General features: G+C 39.5%; 1 protein-coding gene across 2 annotated transcripts in view; it reads left to right on the top strand.

Moving 5' to 3' along the window:
* The window catches only part of impact (impact RWD domain protein), a 62,609-nt gene that overhangs the window by 19,274 nt on the left and 25,638 nt on the right, over positions 1-17,697 (top strand). For both annotated transcript variants that reach the window (XM_088349476.1, XM_088349475.1), the window contains 2 exons: positions 6,422-6,495; positions 6,758-6,848. In XM_088349476.1, coding sequence (XP_088205602.1) covers positions 6,422-6,495; positions 6,758-6,848 — 165 coding nt within the window. The remainder of the gene's footprint in view (positions 1-6,421; positions 6,496-6,757; positions 6,849-17,697) is intronic.

The raw sequence follows: 17,697 nt of genomic DNA, 5'->3' as shown, positions 1-17,697 counted from the left end.
AGTTTAAACTCATGTGAAAGATTTTCAATTGGGTTCAGGTCTGGAGACTGGTTGGGCCATGCTAAAACCTTGATATGCTTCTTACGCAGCCACTCCTTGGTTTTTCTGGCTGTTTGCTTCTGGTCATTGTCGCGTTGGAATACCCGGCCACGACCCATCTTCAATGCTCTGACTGAGGAAAGGAGGTTGTTCTCCAAAATCTCACAACACACGTGCCCCAGTCATCCTTTCTTTAATGCAGTACACTCGTCCTGTCCCATGTGCAGAAAAACACCCCCAAAGCACCCTCATGCTTCACCGTAGGGATGGTGTTCTTCGGATTGTACTCTTCATTCTTCTTCCTCCAAACACGATAGTTAGTGGAATTATGACCAAAAAGTTCCATTTTGTTCTCACCTGACCACAAAACTTTATCCCATGACTCCTCTGTATCATCCAAATGGTCATATGCAAACTTAAGACGGGGATTGACTTGTGCTGGTTTAAGCAGGGGAACCTTTCGTGCCATGCATGATTTCAAACCATGACGTCTTAGTGTATTACTTACAGTAACCTTGGAAACGGTGGTCCCAGCTCTTTTTAGGTCATTGACCAACTCCTGTCGTGTAGTTTCGGGCTGATTTCTTCTCTTTCTTCGAATCATCGAGACCCCACGAGGTGATATCTTGCATGGGGCTCCACTCCGATTGAGATTAACCATCATGTTCAGCTTCTTCCATTTTCTAATGATTGCTCCAACAGTGGACCTTTTTTCACCAAGCTGCTTGGAAATTGCTCCGTAGCCCTTCCCAGCCTCGTTGAGGTGTACAATTTTGTCTCTGATGTCTTTGGACATCTCTTTGGTCTTCGCCATGTTACAAGGTAAAGTCTTACTGATTGTATGGGGTGGACAGTAGAGGTAAGATCGGGCCCAAAAAAAGCACCCGAGCCCGACGCAGGCCCGAGGGGTAATAAACCCGACCCGGACCGAGCCCGACTAATTAACTGGATTTGCTGGCCCGGCCCGAGGGGCCCGAAATTACATATTTTATTTATAAGGAGGGGTGATTTATGATAACAAATTAAACTCTGCCTTTTGTTACAACATCTAGGCCTAAGTTAAATAAAACTGTATAAACATTTACATCTTTTATATTTCTGTGTCTGCACTGCAGATGTCACATTAAGCGACAATCTGTCATTGACGGGTTTTTTTTCGAGGTAGCGAAAACATTTAAGGGCGTCCGTCATTTTGACGACTTGATCATTGGGCCATAATCCACAGCAGCAGTAGTAGTACGTCCTTAAGATTTTAGCGCACTTTCATTGAGGGGGTGTTGACGACGTGTTGTGCCCTTTTCCGACTCCTATGAAAATTCCCCCCCCCCCGATCGTATTCTATATAAAACGCTTATTAAAACAATAAAGCGAGCTAATTATAATAACTGTCTTTGGGACGAATGATAATATAGATGTCTGACGTTCATTACTTTTGCCAGGACAGCTTTTTAAATGTCTGATCAGCGTCGAGGTCCCAGTCTTTTTGCTATCGTATGCGAGCAAATTGCCACATTGACACTCAGCGAAGCCAACGCAAGTCTGTGTATCATTTTCTACTATCAATTTGAAATTGCTCCACACTTGACTCTTACCAGAGTGCGTTTTCCTCGTCAGTTCTCCTCTTTTGAGTTTATCCTTAACTTCTTGTTGGTCCGACTCCATATCGGGGATACCAGGCCAAAATCACGCGAATTTGCGGAGGGGAAGATTATTAAGAGGACAGCATTCACGTCACGTCACGTGCACAGAGCATGCTCTGGCTCCGTTAAAAGCAATTACAGCTCCTTCTCCGTTTTATCCAAATTATTTATTTTATAACAAGTATTCCTTGGTCTAGTATCCATACATAGTTTAAGTATATATTTTTAATGAACATATATTTATAATTATTAATTAATTAAAAAAAAATAAATAAATAAAAAAAAAAAAAAAGCAGGACCGAACCCGACCCGACCCGACCGTATGACTGACATTTCAGGCCCGACCCGGCCCGAAATTGCCTCGGGTTCGGGTTCGGGTTCGGGCTCGGGCCATAAATATTAGCTCTAGTGGACAGGTGTCTGATTCAGGACGATACATGGAGTCCAGGTGGACTTCTAATAGGCGGACTAACAGCTCTTTCAGGGTCAGAATTTTGGATGATACACAGGTGTTCAAATACTTATTTGCAGCTGTATCACACAAATATATCATTAAAAAAATCATGCATTGTGATTTCTAGATTTTTCTTTTTAGTTTATCTCACAGTGGACATGCACCTACGATGAAAATTTCAGGCCCCTCCATGATTTCTTAGTGGGAGAAATAGCAAAATAGCAGGGTGTTCAAATATTTGATTTTGTTTTACTTATTTTCTTCACTGTATTCTGTGGCTTATGGGTAGGGTTTACAAACACAGCTCAGGGATCTTAGCTCGGGTTGGGGTTTTAAATTATGGTTACTTTTTGAATTACAATTTACTCAACTTCTTAAACGTGGGAATTAAGTGACATTTATGTTCCAATTGGTTTACGATTTCAAACAAGTGTTAGGAGGGTTTCAACTTAGAATTTCAAGTTCTAGTTATGTACTTTAGGGGTATAGTTTAAAATGAGGTTCTGGTTTTCATGTGTTCAGGCTCAAGCCTTAAGAGTCTTTTTTAATTAATTTGGCTCAGAGTGTAAAATAAAGGTCGCAACCAGAGGTTGATAAGAGTTTGCATTTGGGTTTGAAGTAAAGTTTATGGTTTCAAGCCAAAAATAAATCTCAATATTGGTAGTCTAGTAGTTTGGTAGTTTGACTTTGTCAAATCAAGGTTTTCATATTGGGATTCAAGGCAGTTAATGGTTTTAATTTTTTTTTTAAGTACACCCAAATTCTGGTTTGCACAAATCCTTGTCAGTGTGCCTTATTGATGTCAAAAGGTGAGGGGAAAAACTCTTTTGTCTATGTTCAAAAGGTATGATTAACATAATATATCTGAAAGATTTCTTCATGAGTGCACCCTACCACTAGCTGGGAAGTGCTATTCTGAACCAAAAAGAGTTTTTGGAACAACGGCTGGGTTAACAATGTATGACATTTACATCTCATCTCATCGCAGAACTCTAGAAGTGTTCATTTAGCTTCTGATGTTCCTGTAAAAAAGAAAAAAAAGACAAAAATTATTTGTTCCGCCAGGCCCCATTTGCCGACTCCTCCATTTGAGCACTATTACTGGCTTATAGTGCGCGTGCACGGGGAATGTGCTTATTTTCACAGGAAGGTAATTGGACTTTGGAGTGCGATATCTTTTTTTTTTCGCACAGCCTTTTGTTGATTATCAAGAGGGTGCGTTCTAAGTGCACGTATCACTGCATGCACAATATACATTATTCTGTAATTTATTGTACAGGGTACATGAGGATTATAAAATGAAGTAGCCCTTTCAGGAACTGGGTTTTCATGATGTAGTGTCAATCCATTTATAGTGTAAAACTTGGTTATGGGTGATAACATTGATTCCACGTTTTAGCAAGCTTTAAGTTTGAAAATAATGGTTTCACAGGAAGGAAATTGATTGAAATGAGAGTTTTTGGATTGGTTAGCCTTCTTGATAAAGTTCGGGGGTATCAAATTAGGGTTTTTTAGCCAGTTATTTTTTTTTAATTACGTCTTGAAAGAAAAGGTAGGGGCAAAAATCATCTTTTGTTTTGAAATTAAACTTTAAAAAAAAAACCTTCCAAGCCTGGTTACGGTTCCAAAATAGTGTTTCAAAAGAGACAGCGATTCAAATGATTCAAAGTATTATGTAGGGTTTCAAATACGGTTTACATTTTAAGGGTTTGATATGTGAGAGTAGGGTTTCTACCCTGGATTAGGATTTTTAAACAATGGACACGATCTCAAATTAGGGTTATAGCCAGAATTATTGATTTCAAATAAAGAGCAGCGATTTTATTTATGAATTTATTCATGTTTTATTGTGTGGCTTCCTGTCAAGAGTTTAAAGTGGAGGCAAAGCCGAAATTGTGGCTTCAAAAGATTAGGAATATGACACAATTCCCCAAATTCCAATTATGATTTTGTTCATGTTTGCATATCTGGCTACATGTCATAGTTTTGAATCTGGCTAAAAATCCTAATTAGGGTTTGAGTTTTGGCACTGGATTTAAAATTTCATTTCCAATAATATTTTGAATACAGTCTAAAAGATGATCTATTCAGTGTATTCTAGTTGCTTATTATAAAGAATGTACTTCTGTTTATACTATTGGACACTTGCGAAGGAGATTGCCAAGGAGGCCAGAGTTCTTAATTTTTACAATTATGCACGATTTACATTATTGTCACTATTGACAAATAACATTGCTGTTCTCTTTGATTTCCACATCCTTTAGGGCAGATCTGCTTTATGTAATGCTGGAGATTAAAAAAAGAAAGGGCAAGGGGAGGATCTTAACAACGTATTGGAATGAGGGATTTTTGTTACAGTCCTTTCCTGTTCTCCTTTTTCAAAATTCATTGATGTTTTCCCTCCCTATTTTGATTGTCAAGTCAGGTCACATTTATTTGTATAGCCCTTAATCACAAGATGTCTCAAAGGACTGCACAGGATTACAATTACTCCATCGTCTGATCTTAAACCGACACGCAGGCAAGGAAAAACTCAAAACCTCAGCACGAGGAAATAAAAAAACCTTGAGACGGGGCCTCAGAAGTGGTAATCCCCCTTCCAAGATAACCAATAGATTTAGCATTGGGTAACAGTACACATAACATAGTGAACATCAATAAAAGAAAACAATAGGTAGTATATTAAAATTTGTTCAGAAAGTGCATGACAGCAACGACGCCTCAAGCCTGTAAAATAGTCCAAAAAGTCCAAAACAGCAACGAAGCAGCTTCCCATCGCTGTAGGCTGGTCGATGCAGGCATCGACATGCTTCAGGTCCAGGCTGGTCCGCTGAGTCTCAAATCGTCCTTCTCCTTCATATCACCACCAGCCAAGCAGTTGGAAAAAGACAGGACTATTACACTATAACTTTATCAGATTCATAGGGTTTTAAATCTTGGTTTGGGTTTTGAAGTTCCTGTAAGAAAATATTCAAAACATGTTTCCACATACCGTAAATTCCGGACTATAGAGCGCAACTGATTATAAGCCGCACCCACCACATTTCAAGAGGATAACCGCTTTTGTACTTACACAAGGCACACCTGTATATAAGCCGCATGCGCCCACATTAAAACATGCAACACAATCACAAATTTAACCCAAACCCGACTTTGAGTCCCGCGATTGTAACTGAATATAAAGTACACAGTACAAAAACCACAGCTGGCAAAATGAACGCAAAATGATATCGGTACTTAAGGTTTAATGCAGACCTGCAGAGTCCGGGTCCCGTTGAAAATAATCCAAGGGAAAAAAATGTATATTTCCAAAGGTAAGGATGGGAAAAATATATATCCACTATTGTCCGCTGCGTCCACAAACACCTCTCACTTTTACTCCACTTCCCATCAGCCCCTGTTGTTTTCGCCCCTTCTTTTTGATTCGCCCGTGGAAAACATATCAGAATAAGTCTCTAAAAAAAAACATTACAAAAATATACAGTTGCAAATACATATTATACATGGTTACACATATTTTCAAAGAAAGACGGTACACCGAGAGAGTTTTCAAAGCTTTAATAATAATATTATAACTTTCATCCCAAACCGTGCCTGTGAAAGGTAGCAAAACGCTACTAGCAACACGCTCGCTACACAGTAAATGGCTCTGTTAAAAAAACATACCGTACTTGTAGTAATCACGTTAAACCGTCCTCATCTTCCTCCTTATAACTGACGTCATCAAAGTCGTCTTCCCCAGTATGGGAAAGAGATTATGTCATACAGACGTCGTCCCACGCTCCCTTATTCAAAAACACGCTAGCAACACGCTCGCAAACTAAAGTTTACGTGCAGTAGCTCTGCTTCCTTCTTTATCGGACTGCTCGATTGCATTTAGCTTGAAAGCTGCGTCATGTGCCTTTCTTTTTGCAATTTGCATGGTGAGGATATTTCTACGCTAACTTAATTTGTGCACAAGCTAAGAAGTTGCAGTCTTCCTCGGCGCATATATTCCACCGGTCTAAATCTTACCTTTTGTACTCGAGCGCCGCTGCCGGCCGTTAGAAAAATTACATAAATTGGACGGATCACTGAATAAGCCGCAGGGTTGAACGTTTGGGAAAAAAGTAGCGGCTTATAGTCCGGAATTTACGGTATAATTTTTCTGTTACTTTCAAATTACGGTTTTTGGCTGTTTAAGGTTCAAATTAGAGTTTCAAACAACTTTGTTTGCATTGCACTCCAATCATCATGTTCGCTTATCAATAAAGATGCCTGGAACGCCTGTGTGTCTGGCATGCGGCAGGTCAAAGCGGCTCTGGAGCTGCTGTACGACAACAAGAAGATTGCTAGCGCCACTCACAACATCTACGCGTACAGGTCAGTTACGTTTTTTTCCCCTAATGTCGTGCAATTAAAGGTCAAAAAAAGAAATGGCATGTGTGAGTTTAGTGTCACTGCCTTCTTGTGTGAGCCTGTCTGTGTTTTTTCATCTTGTTTTTTTTTTATTGCATGCTCTAATGAGGCAGAGCAGCTGAGACGCTGCCAGGCCCACCGGGGAGGACTCGCTGACATTTAAAGCAGACTTTACTGGTAACGACAAGTTGACAAATACTTTTTTTCTGCTCCGCGTGTGCATTAGGATCTACTGCGAGGACAAGAACAGCTTCCTGCAGGACTGCCAGGACGACGGCGAGACGGCAGCAGGTGGCAGGTTGCTCCATTTGCTGCAGGTGAGAGTTTCCATCAAGCACATGCCCACTCGTGGAGAAAATCGCACACAATTTGCTGGGAACCCAATCATAACCTTTTAAGTGAATTCATTCATTGAGCATGTAGAATGTCAAACATATTTAGATTTGTAGTTGTCTTTGAAATAATCCACTATAAGGGGACACTGTGTTGCATTTGCCCACTAGATGTCACTGTATTGTTTAGTTGTGAGTGCTACAAAGCACAAGTAGGAAAGAAAAACTAAGATGACTTGAAGTGACCAAACTGTACCGATTTTTCTTCTTGTATGTTTTTTTCACAAGGTTACAACTTTTTTAAATTTTGAGGGTGACCTTAGAAGCAAAACGGCGGACAATCATGACAGCTCCCTTGTAGAGGTGGGATCAGGCCCCAAACATCTTGGCATCAGTTAGATTTCTCTAACTTAGGGATGTCAAACTCAATTGCACAAGGGGCCAAAATTCAAAACACACTTATGGTCACGGGCCAACCAGGATAAACATTTATTGAACACACTTAAACTGAATGCTTTTCGAACATAAATATAAATAAAAACAGACAAAAATATTCAATTTAAACCTTAAATCACTTATACAGTATTTATTATTTTGCTGTAAATAAAAATATCTTGTTAAATTATACAACTTAGAACTTAACTTAAACAACTTAACATTAAAATAAAATTCAAATTCCTTTGCTCCTATGTCAATGTATATATTAAAAAAAAACTTAAATATCCCAAAAGATTTTGCTCTCCTTAATATAACTCCTGTCAAAAGTAGAAATATGAAAATGCTACACAAATTATTTTGTAAAAACGTGACAACATTCTAAGAACAGGGAGCCTGATGTGCTTACCTTTGGCGCAGATGGAATAGGGCAAAAAATCGGAGGGAGTGCTTGCATTTTTGCATAGCTCCACCCATCCCTCCCACTCACCCAATCAAATAACTTTAAGTTCTCTTTCGCGTGTTTTGGCGTATTTACAATTTGTTCCGTGGATTCATCAAAATTTATCTAAACACTGAACACAGATTATATAGTGAGCTTTTATATATAGGATTCTTTAGCGTTGTACAGCCAAAACGATGTTTTTTTTTGTGTGACACCTTGACTGTAAATTGTAGTGAAAACGTGCCCTATATATTCTGAAAAGTACTGCTTTGCAATTCAAATTCAATGGCTCAAGTTTTGAACGAGATGGAGAAAATTTGCATGCAATTAAATTTGTCTCTGAGCCATAGGTACTCATAGAAAGAGCCATATCTGGCTCGCGAGCCATAGGTTCCCGACCCCTGGTATATAGGACAGTATACGTCATATGGCATATGAAAGAATAGGTACAGTGACTAAAACGTCAGAATATGATGTCCAGGGATGAGACGGCGTTGTTCATATTGATGGGCCATTAATAACAATAATGTACAATGGTCTTGCAGGCCGGATGAAGTTACACGGCGGGCCGGATGTGGCCCGCGGGCCGGGAGTTTGACTCATGTGCTCTAACTGATGGTATTTAAAAATGCATGCTCATATGGTAGGCCATGCCTTTTTGCTTATTATTCAAATCAATATTGTATTTTTTTTATTGTAACACGTTCTTTTTAACCACTTAGAGGTGCTAAATACTACATAATGTACCTTTAAAATTGCTGAGGTTCATTTTGGATGACATTTTTGTCATGAGTAAGTATCTCAAAACAAGGTGTGTTTAGTTATTTTGTAAAAATATTTCTAAATACTGCTAACAAGAAGGATAGGGACGTATTAACTTTCAGCTATGTGACGTGGTCACAGTTATACCATTGGAAATCAGGTGGGCATTATATATCCTCCATTCCGTTTTATAGATGCAAATCTTCAACATGTTTGAAACCTACAAACATTTGTTTTACAGTAAAAGTCCTCATGTGAATCTTTAATCATTCTGAATTTTACATAACTTGCTCAAAATTAACGCTTGAAAATTATCCAGGAAATACTAAAAGGCGGACATCACGCTCACATGTGTATCCTGATGTGTTTAGATGGCAAAGAGTCATGGGGAAAAAGTACAAATGACAGTTCAGCCACCCTTAAAGGTAGAAAAGCGCCATAGTGATCCTGCCACTAGTGGTAGAAATACGGTGTTCCACCCCTGGCCTAAACGCGCATAAAAATTGAATTGTATCGCCGAGCCCCACCTAGCTTGTGAACCATACCTTCCAGACCCCTGCACTCATCTTCTGTTAATACCCACTTCATGCCATCAAACATTTATACATATCAGAGAGAACTTTAAACATTTTTTCTTTATAAAACATTTCAAAAATGTTCTTGATCTTGCTTGAAGTGATCTATTTTATTAAGCACGTACCGTCAATTCCGGACTATAGAGCGCACCTGATTATAAGCCGCACCCACCACATTTTAAGAGGAAAAACGATTTTGTACTTACACAAGCCGCACCTGTATATAAGCCGCATGCGCCCACATTAAAACATGTAACACAAACACAAAATTAACCCAAGTCCCGCGATTGAAACTAAATGTCCTTCATTAAAGTACACAGTCCAAAAATCACAGCCAGCAAAATGAACGGAAAATGATACCGGTACTTAAGGTTTGATGCAGACCTGCAGAGTCCGGGTCCTGTTGAAAGTGAAATGAAATAAATGAAATGATCTGCATTTATATAGCGCTTTTCAAGTCAATGACTTCCCAAAGCGCTTTACAATGTGCTCCACATTTTTCCAATAGCGGCCTTGCAGCCATGTAAGGCGCTAACCTGCTTATTGGGGGTATTAGGGGTTCAGTGTCTTACCCAAGGACACTTCGACATGTAACACGGATGAGCCGGGATTCGAACTGGGATCCCTTGATCGCAAGACGAGCGCTCTACCCCCTGAGCTACTGCCGCCCCATCCTAGGAAAAAAGTGTATATTTTCCAAAGGTAAGGGTGGGAAAAATATATATCCACTAAATATATCTCCTGACGGACAGACCTTTTCGTTTCATAAATCTAAGACACCACGCCGGTCCTCCTTTGAAATCCGGAATTTTCTTTTCGGTGGCGATTGTTTTTGCTTTCAGTCTGATCTGCACAGTCGAAAGACTTCGGCCATCTGCTCTCTGTGTGTTCACCCAGTCTTCTAGAAGGTCTTCCAGTTCGGGCCACCTAGTTTTATTACCTCGGAAAGCTTTTTTTGCCTTTTTACATTTCTCCAGTTCTTCCCGCTGCCGTTTCCAGCGTCTCACCATCGATTCGTTTATGCCAAGTTTACGTGCAGTAGCTCTGTTTCCTTCTTTATCGGACTGCTCGATTGCTTTTAGCTTGAAAGCTGCGTCATGTGCCTTTCTTTTTGCATTTTGCATGATGAAGGTATGTTTACGCTAATTTAATTTATACACAAGCCAAGAAGTTGCAGTCTTCCTCGGCGCATATATTCCACCGGTCTAAATCTTACCTTTTGTACTCGAGCGCCGCTGGCGGCCGTTAGAAAAATTACATAAATTGGCCGCATCACTGAATAAGCCGCAGGGTTGAAAGTTTGGGAAAAAAGTAGCGGCTTATAGTCCGGAATTTATGGTACATGTAAAATATATTTACAGATTTAATTTTCTACAATCTCCAATCTCCATTTAGGTTTTTTTTGTTGGACACAGGAACAGTTTTTAGGCTAAGACATAACAGTGGCACAGTTCATTTTCTTAGCCGCATCATAAAAAAAACATTTTACTCCTAATTGTGTCTGTTCCAGGCCCACCGCTTGTTCATTTCCATAGTCTGTCGAACCTTTTAAAGTGCAATTGTTAATGAGGACGGAGCTCTCCGCAGCCTCCCGTGACCCGCCGCTCGCTCTCCACGCTAATTTGCTGACCTTTAAAATGTGTGCAGCGTACTCCATATGGATATTTCGCTAATGCGCTAGAAATGCATCAGGTGCTCACACAACCTCAGAATTTTTGGGGTGAATGAAACCCCCCTACTGTGAAATTATGAATGGATCCACTAATGCAGACTGCAGATGAAATGTGCAGAGTCCCGTTTTGTGATAGTGAGGCCGGATGACCTACGACAGGCGCCGAATCCTTTTTGGCAAAGGGGATTTTGTGCGCTGGCTGGTGACATTTGAAAATTTGTTTTTTTTAGATGGCAGGGGGTGTGATGTGATGTTCACCTGCTGTAGAGCGTGATAAACCTGTTGTCCCATCAGTCATATGAATCACTGGGGGAAACACTATGAAGTTGTAAAATGGTACAAAACAAAACATTTTTAAACAGTCAAGTCAAGTCATGTTTATTTGTATAGCACTGATTACAAGAGTTATCAAAAGAGAATACTATTACACCATCCCCTGATCTAAAACCTGCATGAGGGCAAGAAAAACTCAAAAACCTCAGCATGAGGAAATTACGAAACCTTGAGAAGGGATCGCACATGAGGTAATCCCACTTCCAGGATGACCAGGCTGCAATAGACGTTGCAAGGGCATCAACACATAATACACAGACATTGTCAACATGAAATATAAGTCATTGATAAGCCGCAGTATTAGTTGTTTTGGTTTTGCTGAACATTTAGTTTTTTGGGGAAAAAAGATTAATATATTCTACTATCTCTGCCTTAAATAGCATAATCCTTTCTTTGGAGAAATTTGAGAAGTAGATTTTTTGCCCCTGGGTTTGGGTCGCAGCTTGTTATTGGGGTTTAATGGTGGGCCCTGAAGTCAGACCAGTTGAGAACCAGGGTCTTAGACAGAACAATTCATTAATATGCATTTTTGATTATTAGATTTAAATACATTTCAAGTCTTATTTTGGCCTTAAAGGCCCTAAGTGTAGTATTTGATCATTAGATGGCACAGTTGTTTACTGCAAACGAAATTGTGTTTTTTTTCCCCTCAGTGTGTGTATATAATATCTATCGAATATTTATCTTATATACTTTATGCCATTTCTGTGGGATATTTTGGGCAAGTGCAGCCTGGTGGCGCCCATCCCTCTCCAGGCAAATGTGCGAATGTACTGACCACTGCACTACGGAAACATATATATATATATATATCTATATCCATATCCATTATCTGCACCGCTTAACCTCAGTAGGGTCGCGGGGGTGCTGGAGTCCATCCCAGCAATCTTCGGGCAGTGGGCAGGGGACCCCCTGAACTGGTTTTCTGCCAATCGCACGGCACACAGAGACAGAGAACTCACTCGCTCATTAACACCTTGGGAGAATTCCAACTGCCCAATTAACCTCATATGCATGTGTTTGGAGTGTGGGAGGAAACCGGAGTGCCCAGAGGAAACCCATACAAGCACGGGGAGAACTTGCAAACTCAGCACAGGAAGGCTAGTAGCTGGATTTGATCCAATTACCCTAGAAAAAAAAATTAAATATCCCAAAAGATTTTGCTCTCCTTAATATATCTCCTGTCAAAAGTAGAAATATGAAAATGCTACACAAATTATTTTGTAAAAACGTCACAACATTCTGAGAACAGGGAGCCTGATGTGCTTACCTTTGGCGCAGACGGCGTAGGGCGAGAGATGGGAGGGAGTGCTTGCAATTTTTGCACAGCTCCACCCATTCCTCCCACTCACCCGATCAAATAACTTTAAATTCTCTTCCCGTGTTTTGGCGTATTTACAATTTGTTCCGTGGATTCATCAAAAAGTATCTGAACACTGAACACAGATTATATGAGCTTTTATATAAAGGATTAGTTGGCGTTGTACAGCCAAAACGAGTTTTTTTTGTTTGACACATTGACTGTAAATCGTAGTGAAAACGTGCCCTATATATTCTGAACCGTACTGCTTTGTTATTCATCTTTGGTTTGACTTTGCGTGTATCTGAACAGGATTAATGGCTCAAGTTCTGAACGAGATGGAGAAAACGTGCATGCAATTAAATTTTTCCCTGAGCCATAGGTACTCATAGAAAGAGGCATATATGGTTCGTGAGCCATAGGTTCCCAACCCCTGGTATATAGTATGGTATACGTCATATATGAAGGAATAGGTACAGTGACTAAAACGTCAGTATATGATGTCCAAGGATGAGACGGCGTTGTTCATATTGACGGGCCATTAATAACAATAATGTAAAATGGTCTTGCGGGCCGGATATGATTACACGGCGGGCTTGATATGGCCCGCGGGCCGGGAGTTTGACACTTGTGATTTAGAGCAATTTGAGTTTTTTTTTCTTTTGTCACAATGATTGAACTCTCGAGTGAAGTTAACGCAGTGCACACAATTACTAAGCACAAACAGTTCCACAACTTGCCGTATTTCCATATTGGCTAATGTGACAATCTGTTCCCCGGCGGAGTTGATATTAATCTTCTCATTCCTCATATCAAAGAGTCGCTCGTTGTTGTTGCGGTTGTATTTTATTTTACGTTTTTCCTTTGGGGCGCCGCTGTCGTCCGATAGCATTATGATTCACAATCCCGCACGCACGGGAGAAAAATCGTCAATCCGCCACACAGAAGGCGAGCGCAGCGCTCATTACCAAGACACGATCATTTCAAGTGATTAGAAACTTTTTCTCGTTAGCGAGCGTCGCACCGGGTCACGTCTGTTTGCGGTTGGAGGATTTAGATTGTTGATGCCGGGACAAGTTGCAAAAAGAGAAAAAAAACCTTGAAATCCACGAGACGCGATTGTTCGGAGAGGCCGATGCTGTTCTCCTTCGGTCAAAGTCAGCCGTCGGTGGCGGCACTTAGCTCACTCGCCGCTTTCATTTCGTTTTCTTTTTGATTCCAGAAAAGTCTCGTCTTTCATACATTATGTATGCCGACGTCTATGAAATAACAGCCAGCTGGCATTGTCGATTCCTTTTATGCGGCTTTGACGCAAAAAGCGCTTTAACATTTCATTTGTAAATCGGCGGCCCTCTCAGGACTCAACCACGAGAAGGTTCCCCGCCCTTGTTGTAAACACCGTAGACCTCCCAGGAGGCCGACATTGTTTTCTAGCAGCCGTTTTATGAGAAATGGAAAATTGTCACTCAAGCTTTTTTGTCTGTTCTTATTGGTTTTGTTGAGTGTTCACTGAAGGTATTCCTTTGTTCTTTTTGTTATTGTTTTTTTGTATCCGAAAGACATTTGGGTTTCGACCTCAATTTTATTCCGGAATTAGTACTCTCGTATCATTGAATCTTCATGTAGTTTTAAAACAAGTTTTGGTTTCCAAGGTCTTTACTGTAACCTCTTTCAGTTGTTTTTTTTTTGAATGGTTGTCTCCTCTAATGTAGAACCATTCAATTATTAGATAATTAGTAATAACTAAATATAATGGTAACCAATGTTCCCTGTAATTTTCCACGGGTCTGAGTGTTCACACAAAGTCGGTGAGCAACGCTTGAAACAACAGTGAGCAACCATAATCCCAAGTGTGGCAAGATGATTAATTATCAAACATGTCCAAAACTTGACATCAAGTTACATTTTTCTGAGTTTTGAATGAATTGACTCATGTACTATTGCAAAGGTTGTATGGCCTACAAACGTCGGTTGTTCTTAAATTCTTTCACAAGATATCCATTTCTTTTTATTTCCTGATATATTTTGTCGCATAATATTAACATTTTGGGGCCTTTTTTAGTCCGTTGTAAGATACAGAACTGTACTTAATCACATTTTTAGTGGAAGTACAATGTTGGCAACTAGATTCACTTTGGTAAAATGGCGGCGCCCTCTGTTGGCTGCGGCTGCATCGGCTCGCTACAACGACATTTCGTTCTGTGTACATTGTTACAAAGAATGACAATACAAAGGAAATTATTATGATTATTATTATTATATAATTGGAAATTATTTGAATGCAACACAAACTTTTTCTTCTTTTTTCCGTGTTTTTTTTCTACTTTTTTTTAAATTCCTTTAAAAAAATCTCATTGCGTTTATTTTTTCCGAGCTGTTACTTTTTTCTTTTTGTTCTCTATTTACTTTTTTCCTACATTTCTTTCTTTTCTTTTTTCCTGGCTTTTTTCTAAATTTTTCCTTCTTTTTTTTCTTTTCCTTTTTTCTCAGCTATTCATTACTTTTTCATTTTGGTATTTTTTTCTTTTTTGTTCTATTCCCCCTTCCTTTAAGTCATTCTGTGCATAATTTTACATAATATTTGGTCATGTTGGGATTAAAGAAGCAAAAACAACCTGAAGAGCCGTTTAGGACCCTTGTGCTCTGGCTAGATTTTCTTGTGCGCTGAGAATGTGTGAGCAGTGCGCAATTGCGTACGCTCGCAGCTTAGAGGGAACACTGATGGTAACCCATTAAACGGCTCATTTGTTTAATTTTAAACATGGAATGTTTTGCTTGTATTTGGCACAGAGCAATGGAATGAAAAGGCTTTTACCATTCCATTATTGACATATGATAAAGAGTGCATCGATTCTCCAGCCCCGATTTCCTGAACTTAAAGAGATCAATGATTGTCAGATCCCTTCAAAAGTAAATCAATATTCTTTTTTCTTTTCATTGGTTTGAGAAGGTCAACCATTGTATTCTACACTGATCTACATATTTCAACGTTCATGTTATTCAAGAGAATTGCCTCATTTGCTTAGGAAACATCAATGTTAAACCATACCACAACATTGGAAAGATGTCATTAAATTCAGGAAAAAAATGACTTTTTAAGTGATTGGAGATCTGTGATCTGCCCGTATTATTATTTATTTTATTTTTTTTAACCAAAATACTAAAAACTTACTAACTAAAAACATCATATAAGTAAACTAGCTAAACAGTGTTGCTGCCTTCTGATGGGCAGATGTGAATTATCATTTTATGTATGTTCAATGATTTGACCAGGCTTAAGGGCTGGGCGATATGCACTTCTGAATAAATACTCTTGATTTATAATAATAATAATAATAATAATTTCCTTTGTATTGTCATTCTTTGTAACAATGTACACAGAACGAAATGTCGATACATCTGACCCGTTGTAGCGAGTCGATGCAGCCGCAGCCAGAGGGCGCCGCCATTATACCTATTAGGTATGTCTCGGTCGAGGCGCGAACCAGCGACCTCCCAGTCTTATGCCATTTAAAACATGTTACAAACAAGTTTCAATCAACAAACATCCTTTTATATTTACAATTTGAAAACAAAAAAATCTGAATATCGGAACACATCTGCTAGCACGGGTAACACTCTATTCTTGTTGCATTCACCCTAGCCCACTTATTGAATTGCACTGTACAGTTGGATTAAGTTCTAGTGTTAAATTAACCAGTCTAAGACAAATTAAGACCTAAAGCAAAAAAATGTCTAATGCACTACATCGTTTTAAGGTATATAGAGGGGTTGATACTTCTTTTCGTTTAACGGTATACAGACATGAGTTATTTTTATTTTTTTGGTTATCACAATGTCACCAAACTTTTGATCCCCCAAAAAAGGAACTTTGCTACAGTGGTATGAATAAGTACCGTAAATTCCGGACTACAAGCCGCTACTTTTTTCCCAGACTTTACACCCTGCGGCTTATTCAGTGATGCGGCCAATTTATGTAATTTTTCTAACGGCCGCCAGCGGAACTCGAGTACAAAAGGTAAGATTTAGACTGCAACTTCCTAGTTTGTGCACGAATTAATTTAGCGTAGACAAATCCTCATCATGCAAATTGCAAAAAGAAAGGCACATGACTCAACTTTCAAGCTATACGCAATCGAGCAGTCCGATATAGAAGGAAACAGAGCTACCGCATGTAAACTTTACTTTGCGAGCGTGATGCTAGCGTGTTGTTGAATAAGGGAACGTGGGACGACGTCTATATGACAAAGTCTCTTACCCATACTGGGGGAAGACGACTTTGATGACGTCAGTTATAAGGAGGAAGATGAGAACGGTAACCATGCTTACTACTAAGTACGGTATGTTTTCTTAACAGAGCTGATTGCTGTGTTGCGAGCGTGTTGCTAGTAGCGTTTTGCTACCCTTTACAGGCACAGTTTGGGATGAAAGTTATAATATTATTATTAAAGCTTTGAAAACTCTCTCGGTGTACCGTCTTTCTTTGTAAATATGTGTAACCATGTATAATATGCCTTTGCAACTGTATATTTTTGTAATGTATTTATTTTAGAAACTTATTCTGATATGTTTTGTACGAGCAAATGAGAAAGAAGGGGCGGGGCAAACGCGGGCTGACGGGAAGTGGAGTAAAGGTGAGACATGTTTGTGGACCCGGCCGACAATTGCGGATGTATATTTTTCCCACCCTTACCTTTGGAAATATACACTTTTTTCCTTGGATTACTTTCAACGGGCACCTGGACTCTGCAGGTCTGCATTAAATGTTAAGTACTGGTATAATTTTCCCTTCATTTTGCCGGCTGTGTTTTTTGGACTGTATCGGGTATGGGTTAAGTTGTGTTTGTATTGCGATTTTTCAATGTGGGCGCATGCGGCCAATATACAGGTGCGGCTTGTGTATGTACAAAATCGGTTTTCCTCCCGAAATGTGGTGGGTGCAGCTTATAACCAGGTGCGCTCTATAGTCCGGAATTTACAGTATGTAAACCTTTAACATTTCTCACATTTATATGTTAATCGTCATCAAATGTGATTTGTTCTTTGTCAAAATCACACTGATTAAAAACAGTGTCTGCTAGAACCACCCATTTAAATAATATTTAAAGGACTCCCACTGCCATTGTTTCGTAGCTCATTCGTGCACAGAATCTTCTGCAATAAAACTTCAAAGAAACTTCTCATCTCAGCTTGTATTCTACAACATACTCATAAAACGAGCATATAGAAGGAAAAAAAAAACACTTCTTCAACAGTATTCAAACAATGACAGAAAGGAGAGGAATAAGTAACCCCAACAGAAAGAGTTCTGC

This window comes from Urocampus carinirostris, chromosome 12 (genome assembly GCF_059441175.1).
Source record: "Urocampus carinirostris isolate Australia breed hairy pipefish chromosome 12, RoL_Ucar_1.0, whole genome shotgun sequence".
NCBI classification, from domain to species: domain Eukaryota; kingdom Metazoa; phylum Chordata; class Actinopteri; order Syngnathiformes; family Syngnathidae; genus Urocampus; species Urocampus carinirostris.
The sequence above is the reverse complement of the archived record's forward strand: the minus strand, read 5'-3'. Positions and strand labels throughout refer to the sequence as shown.